The sequence below is a fragment of the Eimeria necatrix genome, genomic scaffold, assembly GCF_000499385.1.
Source record: "Eimeria necatrix Houghton genomic scaffold, Enh_scaff685, whole genome shotgun sequence".
NCBI classification, from domain to species: domain Eukaryota; phylum Apicomplexa; class Conoidasida; order Eucoccidiorida; family Eimeriidae; genus Eimeria; species Eimeria necatrix.
In genome coordinates, this window is record NW_013651733.1 from 5,886 (window position 1) to 17,202 (window position 11,317).

The 11,317-nt window shown below is 57.1% G+C and overlaps 2 protein-coding genes across 2 annotated transcripts; one reads left to right on the top strand and one right to left on the bottom strand.

Annotated features, from left to right (window-relative positions):
* Positions 1-528: 528 nt before the first annotated feature.
* Positions 529-2,951, top strand: ENH_00070480 (hypothetical protein, conserved; the record flags this gene model as incomplete). Its single annotated transcript, XM_013577517.1, has 2 exons — positions 529-1,225; positions 1,429-2,951. The coding sequence occupies 2 exons, from the start codon at positions 529-531 to the stop codon at positions 2,949-2,951; spliced, it is 2,220 nt and encodes a 739-aa protein (XP_013432971.1).
* Positions 2,952-8,924: 5,973 nt separating this feature from the next.
* ENH_00070490 (hypothetical protein, conserved) lies at positions 8,925-9,680 on the bottom strand (the record flags this gene model as incomplete). Its single annotated transcript, XM_013577518.1, is given in 2 exon segments — positions 8,925-9,674; positions 9,678-9,680. Coding segments are annotated over 2 exon segments (753 nt in total).
* Between the last annotated feature and the right edge of the window lie 1,637 nt (positions 9,681-11,317).

An 11,317-nucleotide genomic window follows, 5' to 3' on the forward strand; every position in this document is an offset into this window, starting at 1 on the left:
AGGCCGAGCAGGATTCGAACCCACGACCACCCGGTCCGTAGCCGGGCATTCTATCCAACTGAACTATCGGCCTGACGTCTGCAGCTGCTGCTGAGTGCCAGACTCTGGGCAACCTGCAATTTTTCTCTGAATTGCGTAATTTGTTCTTTTTAAGTTCTTTTAAAAAGTATTTTTAATTTTTTTTATTACGGTTTGAAGCTGCTTATTTAGCTGCGAAGGGCAGACACAGCTCTGCATGCTGCAGAGCTTGAGGCCACCGGTATTGACTCGGGCAGGGGGGCCCCACAGCAGTGACCTTGGGGCATTCAAGTGGCCACTGTAGTCCAAATTTGAATTTAATAGACAATTTTGTTTATGAGCAGAGGCACAGGCCTCAAATTTGGAACCATCTGGGGCCCCCATCCTCCTCTGGGGGCCCCCAAACTGCCCAGATCATCCAGCCCCCATGAGGCGCTCCTGTTGAACCCCCTACACCACAACTTGACCACTGGTCAGTCCATTACAGGGGCCCAGGGGCAGCCTCAACGGATGCGGCTGCTCTACGGGGGCCCCTCTGGGGGCCCCCGGCCTCCTCGCCTCCGCGGGTCGTTCTTGCTGCACAGCAACGCAGCAGCAGCAGCAAAGACATTCCTACGACGGCAGCAGCAGCCTCTGCAGCAACCCAACCAGCTGCAGCAGCGGCGCCTTTCCCTGCCATTTGCTGGCTTCACAACCCACACTGCAGCAGCAGCAGCAGCAGCAGCAGCAGCAGCAGCAGCGGCAGCAGACTCGCTTTCACAGCAAAATAGGCCCCCCGTGAAGCTGCCACCTTATGTTCAGCAGCTCACATTGGGCTCTTGGACTCTTTTCTTTTATCCTGTCCCTCAATACCTCAAGTCCATAGAAGGGGCCCTTGCCGGGGCCCCCCAAGGGGCCCTGCAGGGGGCCCCCCAAGGGGCCCTGCAGGGGGGCCCCCAAGGGGCCCCGCAGGGGGGCCCCCAAGGGGGCCCCGAAGGACTTCCTGAGGAAGGTCCGAGTGCCTGGGAGGGGGCTGTGCTTGTTGCTGAAATGCAGCCTAGTCTGCTGTGTTTGGAGTGCTGCAGCAGCAGACTGCAGCAGCTAGCAGCAGCAGCAGCAGCAGCAACAGCAGCAGCAGCTGCAAGGGGGTCTTCCCTTGAGGCGGAGACACGGAAGCAGCAGAGGCGACTCGCCAAGGGACTCTCGCTTCTCACCTCCTTTGATGGCGGTAGCCACGTCCTAAACCCTAAACCCTAAACCCTAAACCCTAAACCCTAAACCCTAGCCAGCAAATACTGCGGCCTGCCGCTGCAGGCGCCCCTAGAGTTTCCTAGACCTTCTTCTTGCCCTTAAGGGCCCCCCATTTGTTTTGCATTTCTTTGATTTTTAAATTTACTTTTTGCTGCTCTTTTGCTGCTTCTGTTTGCACAGGTTTGCTGCATGCAGCGCTGCTGCCAGTTGTCGTTGCTGCAGGGGCCCTGCAGGGTCTTGCAGGGGCCCCTGGGGGGCCCCCCAGGGGGGCCCCCCCCTTCTTCCAGGAGGCCCCCCCGTCGGCCTGTGGGGGCCCCCTGGGGGGCTGGGGGGGCCCCGCAGCTGGGGGAGGGGGCCCCACAGTAGGGGCGGGGGGGCCTCCGGGCCCCCCGGGGGGGCCCCCGGGGCCCCCGGGAGGGCCCCCGGGACCCCCGGGGGGGCCCCTGGGGCCCCCGGGGGGGACCCCGGGGCCCCCAGGGGGGCCCCCGGGGCCCCCGGGGGGGCCCCTGGGGCCCCTCGTTTATGCAGTAGACCGAAATAAAACCACAACAGCAAGAAGGCTGCAAGAGTGTTTGCTGCTGCAGGCGACGCAGCTGCGGGCCTTTAGGCGCTGCGTGCTGGAGGCCCTAGGGTCTCGCTGGGCTTGGGGGCCCCCAGATCCGAGGGGTGGGGGGCCCCCCAGCAGCCCCCGGGGGGGCCCCCAGTACCCTGGGGGGGGGCCCCCAGCCTCCACCGCCTGGGGGGCCCCCCAGTGGGCCCAGCAGCAAAAGGAGCTCTTCCCTGCGGGCTACCAAGTGCTGCTGGAAGAGAGGGCCTCTTGTGCTGCAGCAAATATCTGGAATGCAATTCAAGACGCAGAAGCCCGAATGGGGCACTGGGGGCCCCCACAGGGCCCAGGGGGCCCCTGCGGGGGCCCCTCGGGGGGCCCCTTGGGGCCAGCTGGGGAGGCCCTTCATCAAGGGGGGCCCCGGGGGCCCCCAGCGGGAGGCCCCGCGGCACAGGGGGCCCCCTCAGCAGCCCAGGCTGAAGGAGAGGGTCATGTGGAATACTTGGGAGGGGGGCCCCCGGGGCCCCCGGGGCCTCCTGAGGGGGGAAGGGTACTGGGAGAAGGGCCCCCTGGGGGTGCCCCCCAGAGGGTCTCCTGGGAACCTCCCAGGGGGGCCCCTGGGGGCCCCCGCGTGGGCTTTGTGTTTTGTTCCGCAGCGCTGTTGCCGCTGCTGATTGAGGCCCTGCAGCAGGTGCATGCAGTGGAAGCCCCAAAGGCAGCAGCAGCAGCAGCAGCAGCAGCAGCAGCAGCTGCTGCTGCTGCAGGGGAGAAGGCGCACTACCGCACGTCTATGTTCGCTGCTCTGCATAGGTCGCCCCCGTGTCTGCTGCCTTTGCTGCTGCTGCGCTTCGTGCTGCTGCCTGCTGCTGCTGCTTATGGCATTGCTGCTGCTGTTGCTGCTCTTTCCTCTTGGGCCCGGGGCTGCCTCCACAGAGGCGAACCCCCAGCAGCAGCAGCAGCAGAGCTGCATGTGCCCATAGATGGGGATTCGCTGCCTCAGAGGCCCCAGAGGCCCCACAGGGGGCCCCTCGAGGGGGGCCCCCAGAGGCCCCACAGGGGGCCCCTCGAGGGGGGCCCCCCAAGGGGGCCCCCCTTAGGGACGGCAGCAAACCGAGCTGGTGGCTGGCAGCAAGGCCTGGGCGGTATACTTTCTTGAACACTCAACGCAAGTTTCTTGTGCTGCGGTTGCTGCTGCTGCGCTGCTGCTGTTGCTGCTGCAGTTGCTGCTTCTGCTGCTGGGCAGGGCTGCTGCTGTTGCTAAACGGCCCTGCTGCTGCTGCTGCCGCACGGACTTGCTGCCGCTGCTAAGGGGAAAAGGGTGCACACAGAAATACCCTAGAGACTGCTTTTAAATTCTAACAAGGCTAAGAACCTCAGGGGGCCCCTCTAAGAGCCTTAGGGGGCCCCTCTAAGAACCCTAGGGGCCCCCTATAAGAGCCTTAGGGGGCCCCTCTAGGTGCCCCATGGGGCCGATCTAAAGCGTCTCAAGGAGCCCCTCGACCCCTTCAGGGGGCCCCTCTGACAGCCTTAGGGGGCCTTTTTAAGGGCCTCAGGGGGCCCCTTAAAGGGCCTCGGGGGCCCCTTTAAGGGTCTCAGGGGGCCCCTTTAAGGGCTTCAGGAGGCACTTAAAGGGACCTTAATACTGGGGACTTATAACTAGAAATAGCAGAAGTTATGAAGGCGAAGGGGCCCTCCCGCCCCTCTCCTGGCTCTAGCCCACCTCAAGGAGGGCCCCCCAGGGGGCCCTCTTCGGGGTCCCCCCTTGACTAGGGGCCTTTTTTGCTGCTGCAGCAGCACTGCTGCTGCTGCAGCAGTGCTGCTGCAGCAGCAAAAAAAGGCACTGCTGCTGCAGCAGCTAAAGGGCATTCTTTCTGAGCTTTTGGGGCTATGCTGGGCCTGCAAAAGGCCTATGGAGAGCAATCAAAAAGCAGCCAAAGGGCCTTCTGCAGGGGCCCCCTAATTCGTTAGGGGGCCCCCTAATCCTTTAGGGGGCCCCTTTGGGGAACCCCGTAACCCTTTGGGGGGCCCTCTATCCCTCTAGGGAGGCCCCTAGCCCTTCAAGGGGACCCAACAGCCGCTTTTGCTTCTGCAGCAGAAAGCCACGCAGCAGCAGCAGCACGGAGGCTGCACAAGTCTTTGCTGCTGCTGGCCACGCAGCTGGGGGCCCCCCGAGCTGGGGGCCCCCGGGTCTAGGGCTCAGCTGGGGGGCCCTCAGGCACTCCTAATACTAATGAGGGGCCCCCAAAACGCAGTAAGGGGGGCCCCCAAAAAGCGGTAAGGGGGGCCCCCAAGAAGTGCTAAGGGGGGCCTCCCAGCATCGCTAGTGGAGATCTCTGTGGGACCCCAAGGGGGCCCCAACGGTGAAGGAGTCTTTTAGCATTTGAACTAAGGAGAAAGAAGTTCATTTAATTCAAAGAAGTGAAGACTATTTTCCAAAAAAGGATTTGAAGAGCATCAAATAATGCCACAAATGCTTAGGAAAGTTCTCCTCTAGCGAGCGCCCCAGCAAGTCTCCTTAGGGGCCCCTTAAAGGCCCTCCCAGTAACTTGCTGCAGCAGCTGCAGCAGCAGTAGCAGCAGCAGCTGCAGCAGCAGCTGCAGCTGCAGCAGCAGCAGGGGACCCCCACGGCCTCCTGCGCTCTTCTAGCTCTGGGGGCCCCTCAGACCCTCTTAATTTCTGGGGGGCCCCCTCAGGGCCTCCTGGGCTCTGAAGGATTGGGGTCCCCCCCAGGGGGTTCCCTGGGGGCCCCCTCGAGTCGGAGGGTTACGGGGCCCCCTGGGGGCCCCCGAGGCTTTGGGGGCCTGGGGAGCCCCTGAAATCCCCCTGGGGGCCCCTGGAACCCCTTTGGGGGCCCCCTGGGGCCCCCTGGGGGCCCCCTGTGCTCGGGAGGATGCGAGTGACCTTGGAACTTCCTTGGGGGCCCCCAGGGGGCCGCTGGACGCGTGGGACTGTGGGGGCCGCTGAACCCTCCTAGGGGGCCCCCAGTGGGGGCCCCCTGTGCTCAGGGGGCAAAGGGGGCCCCTGAAAACCCCCTAGGGGCCCCCTGGGGAACCCCTGTGGCCGGGAAGCTGTGGGGCCCCTGGGGGCCCCCTTGGGGATGCTGGCTTTGTTTGTTTTAGACGAAGTTTTTGAGCAGCAATTTGTCTGTTTCGGAGTTTGTTTTTGTGTTGGAGTGGCTGGCATGTTTAAGTCGGAAAAGTTTTCTGTTTTTTTGAAACAAAGTTTGGACTTGTTTGGGGGTCATGGGGTGTCTGTACACCTCAAAGTTGAACAGCGCACCAAACGGCATGCGGCACTCCCCCGGGTCGCCCTCGTCCTCGCTGCTGCTGCTGCTGCTGCTGCTGCTGCTGCTGCTGCTGCTGAGCAAGTCTGGGGGCTTCGGGGCTTTGCTGCGGTACTGCCGCAAACTGGCGTTGCCAATAACAGCCAAAGGGCCGCTGCAGCAGGCTGGGGCGGACCCTTGGTGCAGTCCGTCGATGTAAATGTGCGTGACTCTGCTGCTGCTGCTGCTGCTGCTGCTGCTGCTGCTGCTGCTGCTGGTGCCCACCGCCACGAGGTGGTGCCAGCCTCTCTCCAAGTGCTGCAGAGAAGCAGCAGAAGGCACGAAGGGACAAAAAGAAGAAACAGAAGTGACACAAGTCTTTGCTGCTGCTCGGCTGCGCGGCCGCGCAAGGACTCCTGCAGCAGCAAAGGTGTACAGACACCCCGACCCCTAAACCCTAAACCCTAAACCCTAAACCCTAAACTCAGAAGCACAGCAAGCAGCAACAAGTGCAAGAAGAACCCACGAAGCAGCTGCAGCTCAGAAGAGGGAACTGGACTCCGAAGAGAAACAAACAAGGCTGAAAATGAAGTGGCAGCAGCAGAAGCAGCAGCAGCACAACAAGCCAACAGCGGCAGAGGCAGCAGCAGCAATACCAGAAGCAGCACCAGGAGCAGCCACAGCAACGCCAGAAGCGGTAGCCACAGCAATATCAGCAGCAGCCACAGAAGCCGCAGCAATACCAGCAGCAGCAGCAGCAGCCGCCAAAGCAATACCAGCAGCAGCAGCAACCACAGCAATACCAGCAGCAGCAGCCACAGCAAAACCAGCCGCAGCAGCCGCAGCAACACCAGCAAACGCAGCAGCAGGACTGCTGCGCGTGCTGCTGCTGCTGCTGCTGCTGCTGCTGCAGCAACAGGCGCAGAACCTGGGGCCGCACCTAAAGTGCAGCAGCGGGGATCAGCAGCTAAAAAGGCGCCGCCGCTGCTGTTGCCAGCCAAGGCGTGGAAAGCTCCAGTTTGCTGCAGCGGCAGTTTGGCCCAGCAGGCCATAGTGAAGCCCTGGGGGCTGAGGGGCAGGGGGGGAACTAGGTGCAGGCTGCCCCGCAGCGCCTTGCTGCTGCTGCTGCTGCTGCTGCTGCTGCTGCTGCTGCTGCTGCTGCTGCTGCTGCTGCTGGCGGCCCGGCCCAGCGCCGTGTCCCACGCAGCCAGCAGCCCGTTGGGGGCCTCCACGAAGTCCCCCAGCCCCACAACCATCAGCTCGTGTCTCTTTGCTGCTGCTGCTGGCAGCAAATCGACATATTCTCCGTCGGACAGCACCTGCAGCAGCAGCTGCAGCGGCCGCTCCTCTGCTGCTGCGCTTTCCCGGGGCGCCAGCACCAGCTCCTCGCTGCTGCTGCTGCTCCCCTCGCTCCCGCTGCTGCTGCTGCGGCTCCCCTGCTTGCTGCTGCTGCTGCTGCTGCTGCTGCCCCGCTCCACCGGCACCTGCGGACCTGCGTAGGAAGACCGCCCAGCAGTCAGCGCGTACCGCAGCGGATAAGCTGCAGACACAGCCACAGCCGCAGCAAACACACACTGCAGCATCAGCAGCAGCTGCAGCAACGCTACCAGCAGCAGCAGCAACAGCAGCAATAACGCTACCAACAGCAGCAGCAAAAACGACGCTGCCAGCAGCAGCAACAACAACAACAGTGACGCTATCAGCAGCAGCAGCGAGAAAGCTGTCAGCAGCAGCAGCAGCGCAATAGTAGAGGAGGCAGCAGCAGCAGTGCAATAGTGGGAGTGGCAGCAGCAGCAGCAACAACAGCAGCAGCAGCAGCAGCAGCAGCGGAGGGCTACTCGTGTAGTCGAAGGAGACTTCGTGGGGCCTAAAGGGTTTGGCGTAAACCCTCAAGTGGGCAAAACCCCCGAAGGGTTTGCTGCCCGAAAGATAATTGCCAATGTACTTTATGGGGGCCCAAGAAACCCTAGGGACAAGTCCCCTGGGAGCCCCATCAAGGTAGAAGGCCATGCTGCCAGCTCCGTCTTGTGTTGCTGCTGCTGCTGCTGCTGCTGCTGCAGGCGAGGTCCTCCCTGCTGCTGCTGCTGCGCGCGACAGCGGCGGCGCTGCAGCAGCAACCACGTGCAGCAAATGCCAGCCCTCGCTTTCAAGGGACAAGTCCAGTCCTGAGGGAAAGTATTCTCGGGAGAGGCCATCGGACTGGACAGACCACTGGTCATCTGCTGCTGCTGCTGCTGCTGCTGCTGCTGCCGCTGCGGCCGCTGCGGCCGCTTCGATCGGCAGCCCCGCTCCAGCGCCGTCGGCCACAGCGCCCGCAGCAGCAGCAGCAGCAGCATTAGCAGCAGCAGCAGCAGAAGTGTCTGGAGGCCGCAGCAAAGAACCCACTGAACCCCCGTCAGCAGCAACACAAATGTGAATATCCAAATCCCCACAAAGCAGCGCATGCAGACTCCCAGTTGCTGGCAGCGGGGTGTATATCCAGACAGCCAAAGTGTAGCCTGCTGCAGCAGCAAGCTCGCGGCGCAGCAGCAGCTGCGGCTGCAGCAGCAGCAAACTCTCGCCGCGCGTGCTGCCGCCCACTGCAGCAGCAGTTAACGGGTAGCAGCCCGAAATGTACTTCAATCCGTGAACTCCTGTTGCTGCACATCTTTTCATTTCTCGAGAAGGCAAAGACAAATAATAAGCTGCTGCAGTGTACACTTGGGGTGTACATACACCTAACACGCGCTTGTGGCGCACCAGCGGGTCCGCCACCACCAGGCTCAGGTCCAGCAGCAAGTCCATCTCCAGCTGGCCCCCTGCTGCTGCTGCTGCTGGGCTTGCTGCTGCTGCTGCTGCTGCTGCTGCTGCGTCCACAGCAGCAAGAAACCCGTCCCCAGCCTTCTTTGTGTCTCGGCGAGAAGCTATTTCGAAATAACGAGACATAGCAGCCGACGGGTCGAGAGTAAGAGAAAAGACCTGAAAGCAGCAGCAGCAGCAGCAACAGCAGCAGCAGCAGCAACAGCAGCAAGAGTTAAACGAAGCCCCCGCTGGAAACAGTTAGAGGGCTTTCTAGTATATTACGATTTGAGGGTTTGGGCTGAAGGGCTCTGGTTTACGGCTGGCGCGGGGTGACGTTGGGGCTAAACCCTAAACCCTAAACCCTAGACCCTCAGCCCTAAACCCTAATTCCAATTAGGGTTTTACACGGGGGCTTGCTGCTGCCGGCGTCCGCTAGGGTTTAGAGGGCCTGATGTGCCTCAAGCTAGGGTTTAGGGTGTGCGTGAGGGTTTAGGGTTTGCTCTAAGGGTTTGCCCTGAGCTCTAGGGGCCGAAGCTGCCTAGGGTTTGAGGCTTGAGAAGGTATAGGGCCTAGTGGAATTTAGGGTATAGGGTTTAATAAGGGTTGTTTAGGGTTTGTCGAGGGTTTAGGGTTTGAGGCCCGGCCCGTTTGGAGGGCCTACGGTTCCTTGAGGGTTTAGGGTTTGTGGAGGATTGAGCGTTCGCTGAGAGTCTAGGGTTTTCAATGATTCAGGGTTTGTGGAGGGTGCAGGGTTTGTTGAGGGTTTAGGGTTTATTGAGGGTTTGGGACTATTGCGGGTTTAGGGTATCTTGAGGGTTAAGAATTTACTGAGGGTCTGGGGTTTTTGAGGGTTTAGGGTTTGTGACGGTTTAGGGTTTCTGGCAATCTAGGGTTTCTATTGGGTTGAAGGTTCTTGAGGGTTTAGGGATTTTGAAATTTTAGGGTTTTTGTTTTGAAAGTTTAGAGTTTTAGGGTTTAGGGTTTGGGGTATTTGGGGGTTTAGGGCTTTTGAGTATATGGTCTTTGATAGTTTGGCGTTTCGGGGGTTTAGGGTTTCTGAGTAAAGGGCTCTTGAGGGTTTAGGGTTTAGGGTTTAGGGTTTAGGATCACCTTGAAGGCGTCGAGCGTGCCTGCGGGTTTGCCTCCTTGAATTTGATTTCCAATTGCGCTGATTTCGGAAAAAGTGTTTTTTAGATTTTTGAAAATAAATCCAATTTGAATTCCATTTAAATAAAAACTCATTTCATCTCCTCTCCTGACTGCATGCAGCAAGTGGTATCCGGGTGTACAGACAGCTGACAGCAGCAGCTGCTTTTCTCGTTCTCCTCCTTTTCGTCGAAAACAAGAACAAATAAATCCATTTCGGTGAACAATCTCTTCCTTTTCCTTCTTCCTCTTGCGCTTGCTGCTGCTGCTGCTGCTGCTGTCACTGCTGCTGCTGCTGTCGCTGTCACTGCTGCTGCTGCTGCTATTCAGGCCGAGGACACTGAGGCTGAGGGTTTCGAGGGCAGCGAGGCTGTCGGGCAGCGGGCCTGCTGCTTGCTGCTGCTGCAGCTGCTGCTGCTGCTGCTGCTGCTGCTGCGGAAGGGCCTCTATGATCTGCCCCGTTCCCAAGTGAACAGCAGGAAGTGCTGAAGGAAATATTTTCATGAAATCTTTTCGCAATTCTATTCCTCTTTCGATGCGTCTTTTGTGCTGCAGCGCTGCAGGCTCAGCAGCAGCAAACTCGTACAGAGCAGCAGCAGCAGGAAACGCTGCAGCAGCGCGAGGCGCCGGCAGCACAGCCAGCCCCGCGTTCCCTGCAGCAGCAGCAGCAGCAGCAGCAGCAGCAGCAGCTCACATGCGTAACTGACAGACACACAGACGGCCAGGCCGAAGCAAATAGGGGGAACAGCAGCAGCAGCAAGAAGCAAAAACAGCAAATGCAGCAGCAAAACGAAACAGAAGAGTCAAAAGCAATTGCAAGAAGGAACAAAAAGAATATGAACAGCAACAAAAAACCAAAGAGAGAAGAAGCAGCAAGACACAAAAGCAACAAACACAGCAGCAGCAGCAAAGCGATGCAACAAACAAAGAGAGAAAAGCAAATCAAACTAAAAAAGCAACAACAGACAAGAAGCAAAACTTGCAGCTGCAGCGCCAAACAGCAGCAGCAAACGACACAGAATGTGATGCTTCTGCTGCTGCTGCTGCTTGTGCTACTGCGGCTGCTGCTACTAATACCACTACTACTGCTGCTGCTGCTGCTGCTGCGCAGGAAGTAAAGCCTTGCAGCCGCGGCTAATGGTACGCGAGGCAGCAGCAGCAAACGAAACAGAATGGCATGCTGCTGCTGCTGCTGCTGCTGCTGCTGCTGTTGTGCTCACGAGCGACATCTTTCAGCTGTTCTGTGAGCTCCTCTTTCTTCTTTTCCTCTTCTTCTTCAAAACCCTAAAGGAAAGAAAAAGAAAAGGCGCAACAAAACCCTAAACCCTAAACCCTTAACCCTGTCTCAAAACCCTTAACCTTAAGCCCTCACCGCCAAGCTCTAAACCAGGGTTTAGGGTTAAGGACTCTGGGTGCAGCTCTAGGGTTTAGGGTTTCGGCCTGAGATCTAGGGTTTAGGGTTTTCGTTCTAACTCTAAAAGTTGGGGTTTAGGGTTTAGCGTTTCCATGAGCTCAACCTCCTCGTCTTGGCTTCAGGCCCTAGCTTTAGGGCCTAGGGTTTAGGGTTTAGGGTTTAGGGTTTAGTACTTCTATGAGCCTGGCCTCCTGGTCCAAACCCCGGGCCAAGAAACGGGAGGTGGGCAATTCTCTGGCGACTGAGACAAAAAAATAAAGAAATAAATTATTTATAATTTTAAAATTAAAAATTGATTTTAAAATAATTAAAAACGAAAAAATTAAATGGTTTAAATTGCTTTTATTCAGACCTTTCCCAATATAATATTCTTAAGACTGCTGCATTAATGTGGTAATAAAAATGATACAATTCAAAGTTGAATATAACTTAAAAATGTAATTAAAAACCAAATATGATAAAAATGTAATTAGTAAACAAATGCAATATTAAGAAATGAAATAATTAATTAAATGCAATAATAAAAAGGGAAAATTGGAAAATATATGGCATAATTAAAAAGATGGACTCGAAAAAAGAAATAAAATGCAGTTAAAATTAAATGGAACAATAACAAATATGGAAGTAGAAAGAAAAAAATAATTAAAAGGTTTAATTTAAAAAAAATAACTAAAAGATTTAATTAGAACAGAAATGATAAAAGTGCAAAATAAGAATAAGAATAAAATCAGAAGACTAAAATAGAAAAAAATATTGGCAGATATTAAGAAATAAAATTCAAAAAAAAGAAATAGAGAAGCAGCAAATAAAAAACAGGAATAAAAAAATTAAAAGAAATTAATTTTAATTTCAGATTTAAAACGCAAAAGTCAAGAATAATTAGAAAATGAAATAGCGAAAAATAAAAATATCAAAACAA